This window comes from Anas platyrhynchos, chromosome 2 (genome assembly GCF_047663525.1).
Source record: "Anas platyrhynchos isolate ZD024472 breed Pekin duck chromosome 2, IASCAAS_PekinDuck_T2T, whole genome shotgun sequence".
Taxonomy (NCBI): Eukaryota; Metazoa; Chordata; class Aves; order Anseriformes; family Anatidae; genus Anas; species Anas platyrhynchos.
In genome coordinates, this window is record NC_092588.1 from 30677553 (window position 1) to 30695894 (window position 18342).

General features: G+C 36.6%; 1 protein-coding gene across 2 annotated transcripts in view; it reads right to left on the reverse strand.

Annotated features, from left to right (window-relative positions):
• Nucleotides 1–306: 306 nt before the first annotated feature.
• Nucleotides 307–18342, reverse strand: part of PKIA (cAMP-dependent protein kinase inhibitor alpha) — a 44465-nt gene continuing 26429 nt past the window's right edge. For both annotated transcript variants that reach the window (XM_027452381.3, XM_027452379.3), the window contains exons 2-3: nucleotides 9306–9483; nucleotides 307–4195 (exon numbers count right to left, since the gene is read on the reverse strand). In XM_027452381.3, coding sequence (XP_027308182.1) covers nucleotides 4116–4195; nucleotides 9306–9456 — 231 coding nt within the window. In that variant the 5' untranslated portion in view covers nucleotides 9457–9483 and the 3' untranslated portion in view covers nucleotides 307–4115. The remainder of the gene's footprint in view (nucleotides 4196–9305; nucleotides 9484–18342) is intronic.

The following is an 18342-nucleotide window of genomic DNA, read 5'->3' on the forward strand; positions in this document are numbered from 1 at the left end:
TCAGCTTATATTCCTGTGCTCAGATTCGACCGCAACTTCTATTCCTCTGTGAAAACATCATTGATGTTTCTAAAACATTAAATATAAACATTAAGCACACCTGGAGTTCTTCAGTGTTTAGGAGGAAGAGATACATGCAATGAAGTCACAGGTTAACCATTCTGGTACTCACTCCCTCCTGGACACCAGATAATTTCATTACCCATTTGCATGAAATGCAAATCCTCAGAAACTGCCACTCATACCAGGGCACATTTTTTCCACTTGAAACTTTAAAACTATGAAAGAAAAAAGTGACAAGGGAAATACCAGGGACAAGTAGCAGATATACTGGCTGATATTTATTTAATAATTGTTGTATAGAAGATCACAATGAATTTTTGGCTTAAAATTATAATTTGATGAAACCATTGTATCTGTTAATAAAAGTTTAAAGCCCACGAACACATTAAAGGCAGCAAATAGAAAAAAATGACAGTATCTCTGCCCAATTCTAGTTTTATGTCCACTATGTTTAAAGCAGATTTAGAAGGTAAAACCTCCAAGTATGGTTGCAAACATAGCCATAAAATTTACCACGGGCAACTATTTTTTTGGAGTGATGATTCTGTCAAGGGGAAGGAAACACTGAAAATATACACCTACAGAGACAGTGAAGTAAATAAACAAAAACCAACAACAATAATTAAACAACCACCCAAACAAACAAAAAAAACCTGTAAGGTGTATTCCATTAAACTGATAGTCCAGACCTAACTCAGCTGAGTTTATTTAGCTTTTGGACAGATTTTTCTAGCATAATTCTGGATTAAAGAAGCATTTCAACATTTTACCTATCATGAGAGCAGTAAAATACGCAGAAGTCAGATTGGAAGGTTTACTGAAAAAATAACTAACAAAGGGAAAATAACACAATCAAAGTCTGATTCTACCATTAACATCCCTGTTATGTGGTGCAATTACACTGCAATAGAGGTGTGACTATACTTGAACCAGTGCTATTGTAATTGCTTGAGTAGTAACAGTACTCAAGATACAGTAGCATGATTTGGAATGGACAAACTCCATATATAAACATTCAGGGGGCTCTGAAGGATGTTACTGTGCTGGTAAAATAAACATTCCTAGGATCTGTTCTCCAGCACTGAGAATAGACACCAAAGAACAATCTTTACCTACACTAACAAAGAGGACCTCCAAAGCAGAACGGTCACATGCTAACTACGTATCGAGAACCTTCTACAGTTTATGAACAGTCCCAAGCCCTGAAATTTTAGCTGGCATGGGTCAAATACATGCTAGTGAGCACTTTAATAATGCAGGGGCATAAACAATCAAATTCCAGTGGCTAAGAACATTCCTTAAAAACTTTACAGAGCTCTGTATTTGAACTGGTTCACATGAAGTTAGCCTACTGTTAGATGCTGCAGAAAAAACAAAGAGAATGAGCAGAATTCAACTGATAAAGGAAGCACTCATATACTTTTCAGGGAATGAGGAACATAAGTGGCCTTTTGCTCTACTAAAATTAACAGTGTTATTTTCCATCATAAAGAGATGCATCAAAAAATAGTGAAGGCCTCCATATTTGCTTTAAACACAAAGGAAAACAAGAAGAGAAACAGAAGGAATAAGTAAGTGGAAAGCAGAGAGGAAAACCTGAAATGTATTTTATTTCACAACAGAAAAGACTTAGGAAGAAGAGAAAGAAAAGCATGTAAGGAAAATGAGGAAAAAACAACACTTTAACTTACTGTATTACTTATTTCCATTATTAACTTTTTCCATGAAAATTTATTGACGGTGTTTCATGTATATAAAACCCCAGGATCTTATTTCCTTCTGGTGTTAGTGTTAGATTGATGCTAACCAGCAATCCAGGACAAAAGGACGACCAGTTCTTTTCTCTGATCAGGTTGAAGACCTGATTCAGGAGCAAGGTAGAGTTGGGCGGAATCAGTAATAATGTGTTAACTTTGAAAGGAACACCAGGAGAAACAAATGAATAAATAGTTCAAGGGTAACAATATTTTCAAAGCAAATGGACAACTTCTGTTACCAAGAATATAGGGCACTTGACAGCTAATAAGACAGCAAGGCATTCAGCTTCCAAACTTTAAGAGGTGAGAATTAATATTACACTAATGAACCACAAGCATACTGCTTGGTTGTTTTTTTATTAACATTAATAAATGAGCTCATAATACTGATCAGAAGTGTTTTGTTTTTTTTTTTCTCCACACATCTCACAAAAGAATTTCATGTGACAAATACTATGATACATAAGGTAGAAACAAATAACTGTGGCCACAAATATGTTTTGTTAACTGATGATTAATATATTCAGGAAGCAATCACACTATTCATTAGTAAAAGTTTACAAACATTAAAAAGTGCATAACATTTGAAACCAACAACAACACAAAAATATATATAATATATATATAATTATATATAAAGAAAGTGACATCACCTCCCGTTAATAAAAAGAAAAAAATTCTTCTGACTTTGCGATTGGTGCTTATGTGATTGCCATGGTTTACTAGTCAGTCACTCTCTTTTCTCACCTCAGTCACACACAAGTATAACTTCCCCATTTTGCAGAGTTCAGCCTCATGTATGGCCTTGTCTGCTGGGGCAGGGGTAGGAAGGAAACCAATCAGCATAGCTATGGCAGAATACGTTATTAATTTATAGGTTATTAATTTATAGGTTTTAAGTAGTCCCCTGGATGGACAAGCTAACCTGGTATTTCAATAAACGTCCAGTTCAGACTGCCATTTTGGAATAGCTGAAATAGGAAAAATCTAGTATTTTGGGTGCTAGCTTCCAACTCTTTCAACGTCCTTTTCCACAACCTGACCAAAAGGCTGCTGGGGCAGCTTCTAGCTCTTGGCTGTGCCTGGTACATCAGTAACAGGCTAGTGATTGTGCAATCTCAACAGCCTGATCAACTGAGGCATAGCCAAGGAGTAGAAATAGGTAGTTCCCCTAGCTGGATCTGGTTGAGGATCCACTACTTGGACTATCCTGCAATCTAAAACTCATTCCAAAATAGATAATTGGCCATAACCTATGCCACTTATTTTCCCATGTGTATACAAGGACCATCTGTAACAATGTGAACCAGAAAAATCTCTAGCACCATGGAATTTGTTTGAATTTTAACCCATATAAGGTTATAAATGTATTCTTAAAACTACCATTACAATAAAATACTTGGACTAACATTTTAAAAAAATAGCTTGGAGAAAGATTAAGAAATTGGGAGTAAAATTAGAAAACGGGGAAGAATAACATCAAAGATTCAGTTTGAGTCTCTGATATGCAACTAACTACAGGCAAGTGGCAAAAATGTACCAAGGACACAAAACACACCGAAGTATTCACATTAATGAATCGTTTTGAAGGCTCATCTAGTAACAAATTAGAGTGTTGCTGAGTCATTTAGGTTTAGGCATAATCAATTTAGCGGTTGACGTTTTAAATCTATCATGTGCACATCACCACATTATGCAAAAAAAACAGCCCTTTCAAAACGCGTGGTAGAAAAATTCACAGTAACAGAAATATTCTTCATAAGCAGTTGAGAAGGGGCAGTGTGGAGCATCTAAGTCGTACAATACAAAAACCATTGTAAATAACAGAGCTGTAAAACAGACGCAAAGTTCTAAAAACAGTGCTTTCTTTACAGTTCTTTTAATGGGTGAACACTTTGGCCAGAGAATTTTAAACTCTGAGGATCACACAAGCCTTTGCTTAAGATACACAATTAGATCCTCTGACGTTTCAAAGGCCATTTGCTACAAGATTTACCTGTTTGTTCTACTTTCTAAAAGTGTTCCCATCAAGTAGTCATTATGAAGGGATCCATCTGATGACACTATCCCAAAAATCAATACATGTTCAACCATTGCTAATGACAGAGGTAGAGAAAATTCTGTCTTCTGCCACAGCTTGTACCCCCATTTTTAGCATTGTGTTGACTGGGTTCCAGCAGTGAAGACACATGCACTTGCTTTTCCACCAGCTTGCTCATGGAAACAAATTTGTTCCAGCATGCTCTTGTAGCCTGAAAACATCCAGCAGTTGCTCCAGTCGGTCAAAGTCGGATGTCAGCTTTCTTGCTTTGCTGCCTCCCCTTGGGCCTCCCCCGTTTGCTCACTTGGATTTCGTTGTGCATCTCCTTCTCCTTCTAAAAGATACAACAAAAGGATGAGTGATTCACCCTAGAACAGAGAGATCTTGCTTCCAGAACCCCAACTGTTCTTCCACCAGTCTCAAAACAAAGTAAATCGACTGAAACAAAACAAAAATCTTGCATTGAATATAAAACCTTTTACTGCTACAATACTCACACTATGACTTCAAATACAAATCCCTAGCTCCATCAGCCGCTATCCTACACCTAAAGTGGTTATAAACGAAAGAAGTTAAAATATTTGTATATTTTTGACGATTTATTTACTGTGGCACTATGACAATAGAAAAGCCTCCTGACACCAAGTTTGAATAGAGTTTACTAAAAAGAGGTACAGCTTCAATAGGCGAAGTAGTTTGCTAAAGCTCTGTTCATCCTTTGCCTTTGTTTACAGTGCCATGCCCCAATGCTTTCAGCCCAGCTGTCTCACTGCAAACCACAGAACGATCTGAGGAATAGAAAACATCTCACAATGACACAGTAAGCAGACAACTCAAGCCTGTCTACAGAAAGCTAATCGGTGCCTTGACAATGGTCTGTAAATACCTACATGCAAAGTACTGTATTGTACTCTATCTTCTGCCTAATGATTAAAGACCTAGCAGGTCCAGATGGCTGAAAGCTATGTACTAATATGCCACAGATCTCTGAATGCTACAATAATTAGGTATCAATACATAACAGTAAAGAAATAATTTTAAGATTTAGATGTACCCTGTATCTTGGAGGAATTCTGAATCATTTGCATTGATCTGGCTTAGCACAATAGTTAAGAGAAGACAGTTCCAAGGACAAAGTTGTAAAGAGGTCAAAGAAGAGGCAGTATTCCTCTTAATTTTTAAGTCTCTACCTTTTTTCATAGGTTACTCCACTATTCAAACCCAGGTCTTTAGAATAAGGGCAGGATTCTCAACAAAGATATTTATCATTTCCTCATTTTAAATTAAACTGTGCCTCTACAACCTTATTTCTGTGTATAGAAACAAACCCTCTAAATACCTTCTCCTTTTTACACAGAAGAAATAGGATATTGGTAATGGAAAAGAGAACACTGCAAAACACTCAGACTTGGTAACTCTGTTTTGAGAATGGACTGAATACTTATGCTGTAAACTGCCTCTGAAGTTATTGGTAATTACTGAATTCAATCTGATGAGAAGTTGTATTGAAGGTTGATTAACCCACTAAAACAGTGATGTTTGTTCTGTTTGCTGAGGGTTAAGTTATAAATAACAATTTGCTTCGCAATCCATGTTCTCAGAAACCTCTCCTTATTTCTCCTTGTCTCTCACATTGCAGAGGTTTCCAATAGGATTGATCTACACACTGCGATTTCCTATTGGATAGAAACCCCTTTTGCCCAAGTTGTCCAAGTACTTTCTACGAAGCCTCTTATACTTGTTCTGATACTATAAAAGAACAGATGAGTGGAATTTCATTTTTTGATTCCTGTTTGCCTGCTCTATACTCTATTGATACTGACAACTACGGAGTTTTGAATACCCCTCATACTATCCAGGTAACTCAAGCTTTCCTGAAAGGACTTTTATTTAAAAGCAAAACAAAAATACAAACAACAACTCAAGAGAAAACTACTTGCATGTATTTGTGTTTAAAAGAAAAATCATCCTGGACACAAAGTCTAGATATTTCACTACCTAAACATTAAATGTAGTGCACAAAAAATTAAAGAAAGCACTAGGATTTTAATCTGCCAGTTCTTCAAATTTACCTCTCACAAGTGAGCTGTTATAAACTCACTGAAAAACTCACAAGTCTACATCTATTTAATCTACAATACACTTTCTTGGTACTACAAAGTTTGTTTTCTGCTGACAGAGTTCCCTTGCTAAAAAACTTAAAATAGGCTTGGAAAATCCAGAAATCGACGAAGCACATTCTGGAACTATTCTTCCTTCAAAACATGATTGCTGTAAGCTCTTAGAAGTAAGAGTTGTGATTTTAATGCAGCATTTTGATTGCAACAGGTATTATTAAAACAAAATCAAATCATGCCAAATAATAAAATATTTTTAAGCCATAATACAGTTGTGAGAGTTGGTTAGCTAGCAACAGTTATTAGTTCTGTTAATGTCCAGCTTTTTTTTTTTTTCTTCTCTCAGGTTACACTTCAAACATTTCTACCATGATCTAAAATCACTTTTAATGACAAACTTCTACAATCAGTCCTTCATTCCAGTGTGGTACTGTAACACCTCCACTATCCCCATTTTATGTAGATGGCTGGACCATCACAGCTCTTACAAGGAAGCCTCCTTCCCACTTCTGCACTGAATGTGTTCTCTGGCATATCTGCAGACACCAGGAAAACCAGCAGCTTGTTTTAGAGATTAGACTTGCAAAGACTGGTCTTCATTCTTCATTATATTTTCGCCTTACTACATTTTTTAGCTATGATCACCTCTAAGATTGTCTGAACATAAAGTTCATTGGAATTGTACTGTATACCAAGAGAGAGAGATAACCAGGTATCTGGGTTACCTGATGATTTCCATACTGAAATCTTTCTCTTCTTAGTCAAGACTAAGGATAAAGACATCCCATGATTTTTATTTATTGCACTTTTCTACTCATGAGATGTACACCAGGCTTCTACTAAGTTCAGATAAAATGCATTGCCAAAGAGAATCTGAAACCTGTATTCTGAAGTACACGCTTTAGTAGATATGTTCACTCCATGAATATGAATATTAGAAGGTTGTTAACTTATTATGGACAAAGAACACTGGAATTGTTGTTCTGAAGTGAGAATATTATACAGACATTACATGCAGTCAACTCTTGTTTATCTGTAGTTGGCTTATCACTGAGGGGATAGCCACCACTCACTTCAGGTATCAAATAGTGCATGACAGAAAATTCGTTGTCTTGGAACAAGGCCTCACTGCCTATTGTTTTTCAAAGCTGTTTCTGGTCTTACCAGGAAATGTACCTGCATGCTTTTCAAAGTGGATACACTAAATATGCTTGGGTAGCTTAATTTACATATATTTTATAATACCTTTTTTTATTATTATTATTTATCTGCATTATCCTACTCTGTCATTAATCTGTGCAGTTGAAAATTGTGCAATTGTGCTTGCATTTTTGCAAGAAGATGTATATAGCTGTAATAAAAATAGGATAAAAAGAAAAAAGAATCAAAACTTGGTATATGTATTTGTATAATGAGGTACCACTTATCATAAGGTGTTTGATTGACATACACCTTGAAAGAAATAAGATGTAACCCCTAAACATTTGTTTTTCTCTTAATCCTATCAGGTGTGATGCAAATCTACATCCTGCAAGCCCTAACATGATCTGAACTGGAATTGGGGATGCAAAATGTTTTTCATCCTCTCTTCAGTTTGGAAGGACATGACAGGATAATGCAGTAATACTCACAGGAATGATAATGCAATGCATTTTCCAGTATTTGTGGTTTGGAGGCTTTTCTCTGGCACCAAGGTGTACTAACAATACAAACGTTAAGTATATTTTCATTGTGTCTAATTACAACTGCACCACCAAAGAACTATGCTGGCATTTTTGTGCATCTATCACCTAATGTATCTTTACGAGCAACTCTGTATATGTTTCTGCAATGATTAACAGTTACCCAAGCTGCAAAAGAGGTCTCCTGAAAAGACTCCTGAATTATGTATTAACATTTAGGATAACAGTTATTTAAACCATTCTCCATGCTACAGAGCTAGCTGCATGTGCAAAATGCATACTGACATATATTACAAGTACAAACTCACATTCTTTTTATAGCCCACAAAAGAACACAGTTCTGGCTAATAATCAATCCCAACAGCTAACTGAAAAGTAGGAATTGTGTATATGTTTGATCTTGTCCATTTAGAAAATAATTTTGATAAGTGCAAATTTGAGACTGAAGAAATGAAGCAAGGGGGAAGGTTGGCACTGTGCAAGTTAAATACCACCTACTTTGTGTATTTGTCCAACATTTTAGACATATCCCCACATTAGAACAAATAGACACACCTACATGCATGCTCATGTAGGTGTGTCTAACACTTTTCTTTTTAAACAGAAAGAAAAACAAATGCCCTGCACAACTAGAAGTGCATGCATCTAGAAGCTACAGGCCCAAAGCTGGCAACACCAGAAGGAATGACCTAGGATGTATGTCTGGTAAAGCCAAAAGAGAACCACCACCCAAATAGCACCACAACCACCTGAACATCTTACTGCCGCATCTGATTTTCCAGTGATGAGATCACCTCTCAGAACTCTTGCCCTTTTCTCTCAAATATGTGTACAAGAGAGGATGGCTGCTTATCAACACTGTTTTTTTGCTGTGTCTACATTCTTCTGATGTTATTAAGTGTAAGACTCCTTTCCCAAAATCTGAAAAGGCCTTTCAAGAATTTATGAGATCTGTTCATTAACCTCCACCCAAATAACATTATATTAAATACATAGCCATATTACTATTTTTATTTAATGTAAGGCCCTTCACCATACACTGTCCCTCTTTTCTCTCAGCTGAAGGTGCACAACCAGCTAAAAATTTTGTTAACATCAGAGGTTGAGTAAGATTTAGGATTGCATTAGTGCTAATTGCCTTAAAAGAAGGACAAAGCATCAACATAATCTGGAAACAAAGATACAAATGAAAGAAACATCGATGCATTGCTATTGAGCTGTCCTCTGGCAGATGAGAACAAAACTAATCTCTGCAAGCATTTAAGCAGACACATGGCATCTTTTACTGGCTTCAAACCAAGGCACTTCCTTTAAAGGATACTATGAAAAGTTGGGTATTAATTAAGACTTCATTATTTTCTTTGTTGTACTTAATTTTCTTTGAAATTTATCCTAACATGGACATGCGCTAGGCACTCACTGCACAAAATGTTTTCTTGTTTTACTAGTATGTTGTGTTTGCAGATAGGTTTTACGAAAACTGGGCTTCTTATTGCAGGAAACCCCTGCTCATATTAGTTTCAGAAAAAAAAAATATGTTGTTGAGGGACAAGTGATTAACTCGTGCACGTAAGCCATTTTTTGTGTACTACTTTTTTCATTTTAAGTTTTAAATAAATACATTAGAAGACCAAAATGTACTTACCTGCTTTGTTTATATCAAGCTCTGATAACTTTAAGGCTAGTTCACTAGAGTTCCCACCTGGAGAGGACACAAGTATGTCATGTAGTGCATTTCTTCTACCTGTTCTTCCTGAAGCAATAAAGTCTGCATATGTAGATTCCACATCAGTCATTGCTAACAAATATCCACATAGCAGTACCTGGATGAGAGAAAAGGAAACACCAACACTCAGAACACCAGAAAAAACAGATGGTATGAAAGGAGAATAGAAGAACTAGAGGGGTCTCATTGTGGAATAGACTGGGCATATGCAGTAATCAGAAAAAGGAGATGCCTCAATCTAAACATTTGGAGAAACTACAGCAGAAACAGAATGAAAAGAAAAAAACATCTGTGGATTTTATACAGTCTGTATTCAGCAGTACTTTAAACAACTTCATTTATCATACTTCATAAAACACTGGTGAGTACTTTATAAAAGCAATGACCTCAGCAACATAATTTCTCTATAGAGCTGTCTCTGCTTTTAATATTAGCTGGGAACTAGGAGGTAGGTAGGGGGTGGAACAAAGTTCTTTTCTGCACAAAAGCAAAGCATAAGGATTAAGAAAGTACAAATCAGTAACACTTTGCACATAGACCTGCATGCTAGTGCACAGGCACACAGATGTTTTGTGCATTTTCCTTTCCTGTAGTATAGTTAATTTCAGCATTGTACATACACCCCTTCAGACTCAACGAATTTATTTTTGTGTGGTTGCTGCAGCAAGGTGCAGGTATTACCGTAAGATCACTGAAATGAGTACAGACAGGCTTATCAAGTGCAAGAAGAGCTAAACTAATGCAGGATTAAAAAGCTAGGCTCTGTAACCTAGCTATAGCTCAGAACCCTTTTTCCATTGGAAAATAAATATTTCTCATGTCATTACGGAATAATGTGATGATATGCCTTCATGTGAGCTCTGCCAAAGATACAAGGAAGCTTGTGTTTCACCCTCAGTAAGAGAAGGATATGTATCCCTGCCGGAACATCTGCTATAGTTCTAACCTGCTACATTTATTTATTTATTTATTTTATTTTTACCCCCAAATTATAGAAGCATAACTATAAACCTTGCAGGGGGAACACTCTCTTTTGCTGATCCCACTTTTACTGTTAGCTCCATTTGCATTCATCTAAGGCTTTCTGCAAAAAAATAGATTACCATGCTTCAAATGCAACATCCCTCACATTTTATGTTTGGATGTAGGAGGGAGATCAGGGAAGCTTTCTGGTAGCGCAGTACTCTGAAGAAAAGCAGCACTAGGGAACCATGGAACAGAAGCAGCACCCCCACAGCTATATGCTGCCTTCATTTCTAAGCAGTACTTCTCTGTTTTTTTTGTACTGCAGAGAGAGAAAATGGCCATAAGGGAAACACTGCATGCAACTGCATGCAGTGAGAAGGCTTAGCTGTTAGTTCCAGAGAAGCTTAATATTTACATTTGCATAGAGTGTACAAATGTTTTTATCCAGATCCTACTATATGCACTCATTGGACACTGAAGAAGCCCCTAAGTCATCAAACACTAGCAGCAGCAAAAGATTTGACTTTCTTTAAATAAAAAGACAACTTTTTTTTTTTACACTCTTGTTTAAATAGATACACGACAACAGCCAACTCATTCCCACACTTAGTTCTGAACAATCTTCACAAATTCTGTCCATTCTTCATCCTCATGCTATTCCTTACCTCCCCAACTTCAGTCAGCTGTCTGAGGGTGTACAAAGGAGTTGTCTGAGAAGTCAAAAAAGGATTCTAAACCGTATTTTATTTAGACTAAATATAACTATATCATATATCATTGCAAGAATGATGTATTTAAAAAGAAGTTTGGGCCTATCATGCTTTGGTGTCCCATGTCAAACACTGGATGGTCAATGGGATAATTTTTCTCCTATGAACAATCAGTATGAAACAGGAAACTACTTTAAAAAAATAAAAAGCTAAAACCTAACAACAAGCATCCAGGGAAGTGAAAGAGGTCAGCATTGACTGAAAGCATGCCTGACAAACATAAAACGGTGTGGCGCCTCTCAATTAACAAATGCCTTCATGAGCATGAGAGTATGCACATTTCTTCCTGTGCAGTGCTCCCTTTTTGAAACACTGCAAGAATACTGAAGGAAATGAGACATCTACCATTTGTTCTTCCCCCGAGGCGCAGCAGACACCAAATATATCAACGATGGGGTAATGAAGCACATAACATCCAAAAGTGAAGAGTAACAGTGAGGACCTGTTCCCTGAAAAATATCGTCCAGCAAGATCAGAATGCAAAAGGTCTGAAGTGAAACTTACTGGAGTTATCTTTGCTCATTCCTGCTATTGCAGTGGGCTTGCAGAAAAGGCGGTACAAGACCTACAAGTCAGCAGTGTGCAGCTTGGATTTTGTCAGTAGTAATAGCATGAGTCCAAAGTCATCACTGCTACCACTCCTGCCAAGTTACTGATTTCATTTAGTGAGGGCGAAAAATAAACAAACAAAAAAAAATAGAAAGAAAGAAACAAGACGAAACCCAAACCAAACTAACCAAACAAACCCACCACAGAAGAATATTCTTTCATAACTTTGGCAGCTGCGTATCAGCGCATCAGGAACAGAATGAGCAGAGAAGTCTATGGCTGAGATGAAACAGGCTATACAGCTGTAAGGGCAGCAAAATGAGGAATTCTGTACTCTGTGAGCAATTCCCTGGACTGTACAAACTTTGCACTGCACAGAATACTCTTCAGAGAGATTATATTCTTCATGAAACACTCCATAAAACAAAGAGAGCACCTGGGGAATTCTCAGGCTTGCTAATTTAATTTTAGCTATGAAACAAGCTTTAAAGCTATGCAAAAATGTGCTTGCAAAGAACCTTTATTTTAAAGGCTTGTTTTCTATAGGCTCAATATGGCATTACTAACAACATTCAGATCAAAAAAATAATGTTACCAAACACACATTTATTAACACTTCCAAGTTTTCCTGTCTGCATCTTCTCTTAAATGTCAAACACCATTCTGTTATGTATTGGCATTATCTTGAGACATTACTGCATAAATATGGAACTCCACTGACATCAGCTGAGAGCTCCCCTTCCAGTGAATGGCGCAATGCCCAGCAGTCTCTAATACATTCACTGAACCAGTCATTAAGGAATTACCATTCACTCCAAAAAACCTTTGTTGTTTATTCTCTGTGGAAGGAACAGAGTTTGCTAATAATTCTGTGAAACGTAATTTGAATTTCCTAATTGTATTGACAGATACTCCTGTGTAAAAGATTGTGGTCCTGGTCCTGTTATTTCTAGTATTTATTTATTTGAAGTTGTAAAAACAGTATTTTCCTGCATGGTATTGAACTGAAACAAGAAGGCTGCAAACTTTACCGCTTCTGCCAACTGAACCAGCAAGCTAAAGAAAGCAGGAACTAGAACAAGAAAGCAGTTGCGTGAGCATAAAAATTAATGAAACCTGCTACCACAGGGTTGGAAAACGTGGTGAGCGGTAAGATACCATCTGAAGTCTGCCACAGCTGTGCTTTCCCTTTCCCCCAGCGTTCTGCATGACAAAATTTTAGAATTTGAACTGCAGCACTGGAGATTTTCATATAGTATCCTTCTTTTCCTCAGCTTCCTAGTTTCACAAAACTTTAGAAATATGTGTATCTTTGACTTCTGTCAAAAGAAAGTTGTGTTGAAAATTTCTTGCAGGCTCTTAAACAATTATAGAGGATGAGGAAGGGGAAGAAAATTAACAGGCATAGCATGATCACAGGAGACTTGCTGTCTTGGATTTTAGCCCGTGTAATAAGATATCTGTTATTTTTAAAAATAACAAGTAAACCTGCAAAGGACATACTTCTACATTCTACGAATGTGAATGTATAGCTTTTACTGGTAAGTATCATGAGGAGTGGAATTAGTAACCGGAGAACTTGGGAGGAGTAAGGAAGGATGACAAAACCAGTGTAATTTAATACACACAGAAAGAATCAGAATTTGTGTTTTCAGAAAGCTCCCTGAACACTCCACAATCCAACTCCTGTGTTAAGTTTTCCATTTCCATGCTATATATAACACATCCACCAAGTTTCTTAAGGTAACTGTCAAATTTCTGCAGCTGTTTTCCTTCTTCTATGTACTTCAGCTCTGTTGAAAGAACAGTCAAATCTAAAATTTAGTGATAGCTTTCACAAATTAAATCCCAGTTTGACTAGATCCCGTAGTAACTCAATGAAACAAGGTTTTACATGGTGACATTGTTATCAAGAGTTTTGAATTGAAAGAATTATGTGAGATACCAACATAAATTAAAATAGAGCCTCTGTAGTTTGTGGGCTATAGGTACCTAGTGTGGTTGAATTTTAATACTTTTAAAGGACTAACTACCTAGAAGAACTACAAATGCATTTAATAGAAAAATATAAATTAGCAAGGATATTTTATTTTAAAAAGAATGACAGTAAGAATGAGCATTTGACACATGGCTTGTCTAGAGGATTGTCATATATTGCCCGCTAGCATAGGGGAGCTGCCATTTTCTTGGTGAAGCTGCAGTGTAAGACTAAGAGGTACAATCCTTCAACGTTTACTCCTCCTCTTTCTCCATACGTGCTTAATGATGGGGTTGAATAAGGGATTTTCAAATAAAACTCTCTCAGGCTTTGGCTGCTAAATGTTGTATCACGATCAGCACATTATTTAAATGTAATTATCTATATTCAGCTTTCATAAGAGAACAAAAAAAGCCAAGAGAACTTGTCATTTAATAGCATGTCTGTTTTAGAGAAGGTGTATAATTATGCTTTTAAAATAAATTTTGGTTCCAAATCTAGCCTTAGCTTAGAGACAGGGCTCTTTCCAGTGAGGAGATAGCTCTAATCCCCATAATCCCCAGCACCTTGCACACTAAGATTCCCATCTAATTCATGGCCTGCTATGTTGAAAGCAAATGAAACAGAGCAACAATTAAATAGAAGTACACTTTTTCCATGAGAGTTTATATATCTTGCTATAGAAGAGCACTGTTTTTGCACAGACACACAGTTGAGCGATCAGTGTTAACTCTCGAAAGCTAAAAAAACTTTTAGTCTGAGGGGTATCACATAAAGGAAATATGAATTTCCATGCCACCTCATGAGCATCTCTTGAAGTTTCCCTTGAATTTCCATTTTCCCTTGAGTTTCCATGAATTTCCCTTCTGGGAAAGTAATGTTTTAGTATAGCCTGCCTAAAGAAATCTACAGAACTATACGCCAGATATTTCAATACTCTGTGTATGCTTGAACAAAATCCATGATTCCCATGACCATAAGGACTTGGTCTCTCATCTACCACTTAATTTCAATTCGATCTTCCTTTCTGCAGAAACAAGAGTAGATGCAGCAGGACTTTCACGGAAAGGTAGAAAGTCACATGGGTTTTGCTCATGAAGGATCTCTGTATCTTCCTAACCTTGCCTTTAATGCTGCAAGCAAGTTCTTTCTCTTGAACACACAAGTGCTAACCTGCACAGACAGTACATTAAAGGTATTGACCAACACAATTCTCATTAGAAAACATAGCTGAGTCTCTGATATCTATTCTTTTCAAGAACTTGTTATAAACACTGTAATGATTTTTTTTTTGAAACAGCCACATCTTCTTTATTCACTGCTACATACACCAGCATCTATATGGCTTTTTGAGGAAAAAAGAACAAAACACCTGAACTGTCTTGATCAGTAGTCTGCAATTTTTTTTGGACTAGACTGCTGTGAACCACTGTAATCCTTACAGGCAACTTTCACTGATTTTTATTTTTTTTTAATTTACCCAACTTTTAACTGAAAGTCTAATAACAAAATAACACTGTGAATTACCTGAAGACTATTATGAATTTTTAAACAACCAGTTTATTGGCGATAATGTGGAAGCCACTCAGATAAATGATTTGCTATCAAAGTTAAACTTCCAATTTTTGACAGAAGCGTAGTACTTTGGAAGGGACAAAAAGAAATTTACTGACAAATTTTAAATGCCTGTGCATACATATGTAGGCAGGTACTTATATGAGGTGATTCATTCAATCCATAATAAGCATTTGTTTTAGAATGAATGCAACTTAGCATCTTCAATGTGCTTATCTCTTCCTACTGAGTAGAAAAAAAGTCCAATAGGTAAGCCGAGATCTTTACTATCTATGCAAGTTAAATTACATTCATCCTACTCGAGATGATCTAAAAGAATTCTTCTGGTCTGTTGAGTTTTTAAATTTTGCACATTTAAATGCTTATCCACAAATGACCTATCCCCCTTGATATCATTTTCCTCTGCAGTTATATACCTTGCTAATTATTGTTTTATTAGTATGCTTTGAAAGTTCACATGAGAATAAATAAATAGACTATTTGATTCTCATTAAAAAAAAATAATCAAACAACAAGTGGTACACAGCCAATATGCAGTACACTGTTGTGTACTTCTCCAGTTAAATGGGACCTGGCTGTGCTTTTTAAGAAATAGTTCCATGGTGCAAGAAAATGTCAATTCATTTATGAGGGTTGAAACATGCAGCTGAATTATAGATTTGAATGGCTGAAGATTCCAAAGTAATATCCATCCACTATAGTTGCTGCAAATCCTAAAAGTCAACAATGAAACTAGTACGAAGATTCATGATCTTTAGCTACAAGCCAAATAACAGACCGCCTCTGCCATACTAACATATACTCAAACTGACCAAATACCTAGCTTTGCTATGCAATGGTAAGAACTAACGTGAACCTTGCTCTTTGTTGTTTTAAAATGTCAGTAAAGGTGATGGTTAGCAAAAAGATATTAGCCAGCACTGCCAACAGTTATCTATGTATCTGCTGGGTTGGGGAAATATGGTGGAATTACAAAACTCATGATATGGGTGTGAAGAATCAGACTTCAGGTGGGGAGATATCATCCAAAAGGGTACTCTGTCTGGAGGACAAGGCCAGGAAGACAAAAAGCAGGTGGAGATGAAGGGAGCAGCAATTGCCTTAGAGAACTGAGAGTTTGGTTAAAGAAACCAGTCAAACCTGAACAATCAGGAAGGTAGCTTCCACCTTGGTAGATCCCTCCAGCTACCAAGGTTCCAAGAGGAACCTTGGGCTAATTTGAGTCAAGGACTTCACACAGGGCTGCTGATTTGAATGAGGGGACTGTATGTATTTTAGGAGAGGGGAAGCAGGGGAAGAAGCTTCAGACCTTTTACAATAGGAGGATAATGTGGTCCGGTGCCTACAGTATTTAAAAATAATTCTTTTTATGGCATCCTTCTATTGCTACTCAAGAAAAAGACTGTTTTTAATATCATGAAGCCTATTTGTTATGAAAACTGATATTGCTCTCCTGCTCCTGTATGACTCTGTCTTAAAAATACCTTGATTATCCTTCCCTGGAATAGACTAATTTCCAGGAAATACAGTATCATTCCAATGCTGTTTTCCTCTAAGACAATCTCATTCAATATAATTTTAGAAAGCCTTCTGCTTTTTAATCTCACTGCAAGAGATTTCACTTAATAGAGTCATCCTTCTTTGTTACATTGCTCCCGTTCCCAAGTGAATCAAAGTTTGCATTTTGTGATGTTCTGCATTCTGACAATTTGATTGATGTGTTTACAGCATCTTACAGTATCAGCTTGTAGATAACATAAGAAGAAAGCATTCAGTTAGAACAACAAAAAGAAAGTGTCTAAATACCAGTATCATGACAATATTTAAAACAGATTATGGTCCTGTGTGGAATGGAGGATGCATTGATGCTTTTAAGAGGTTTCTTCCAGACCTATTTACTCTGATTCTTTAATGTTTCAGTGCAGTGTTTAGTCTAGCTAACAGTATTCAAGATACATAAATGCTCCAGTTCATAAATCCTTAAACTCTTTCTTAGCATTTTAAAAAACAGTCCCCTTCCAAGAAACTTTCCTCAAATCTTTAATACATTAATCTACTAGAGAGATTTGTTATATCACTAATCTTTTCAGCAGGTTCTGGTGCAATAGCTCAACTGCATGTGACTACCTTTTAAAATCATGCAGTCATGACTCACCATCAAAGTATGTGTTGCAGCATCCAGAACAGAAGAGCTTCAGCTTATTACTGTATCTTCTAGGGCAGTGATAAAAACAGCACTGGAAGGAAGGAAATTTGTCTCTTTGTTGGCACGATCATCCGCAACTGTATGCTACCAAATATTAAATACTGGCTCCTTTATTTGCTTTTAATAAAAAACAGATTACCTCTTGCAAAGTTGCTAAACTACAATGTGCTTCTGCTGAGATCTCACATTTCACATGCAGGCTTGGAGTTTGCCAAGAATACACTCAATGACACCGTACTTCTCAGTATCTGCTGAGATAAATACCATAGGCCAACTTGGAGACCTGTGAACGTCAGACAAATAGCTTTTTAATAATAACCAATTTGTGCCACAATATCCTAATCAATATTTCATTCAAAGCTTATTTCATCAACTTCTGGCTTGTCAATAAAAAAAAATCCAACATCTCCATGCATTTTTTTTTCTTGTGGTAGGCATTTAACATCTACTTTACATTTGAATTAGCTTTCCCAGCCAGCAGACATTCTGCTGTTTTTTAATGACTATCTAGAAGCTACAAAAAAAAAAAAAGAAAAAGAAAAAAAAAGCCCAGTTTAGCTGACAGCATTTCAGTTTGACTTAAAAGCAGTTCAATTTATTATTTCTCCCACGATACATTCACATTCTATATTGCATATCACTTCACTTCAGTCTCCCTTAGTCTCAGCCTTACATATTTCAAGGTTTCCATCATTTCTGCATTCTGCTCCCATGTGTCCGCTGACTGCTTTGGAGTCTAAGGACTGCCTGCTTCTGTTGCTATGCAACAGCATAGCCTACTTAAGGCTTCCTGAAATAATCGTCTCACATGCGCTTTTTTTAGACTTGTTTCCAGCAGGAATACTTTACTCTTTCATTATAGTGGTCCACTGATACTACTGCCATAAGATTAGACGACGGTCACCCGGAAAG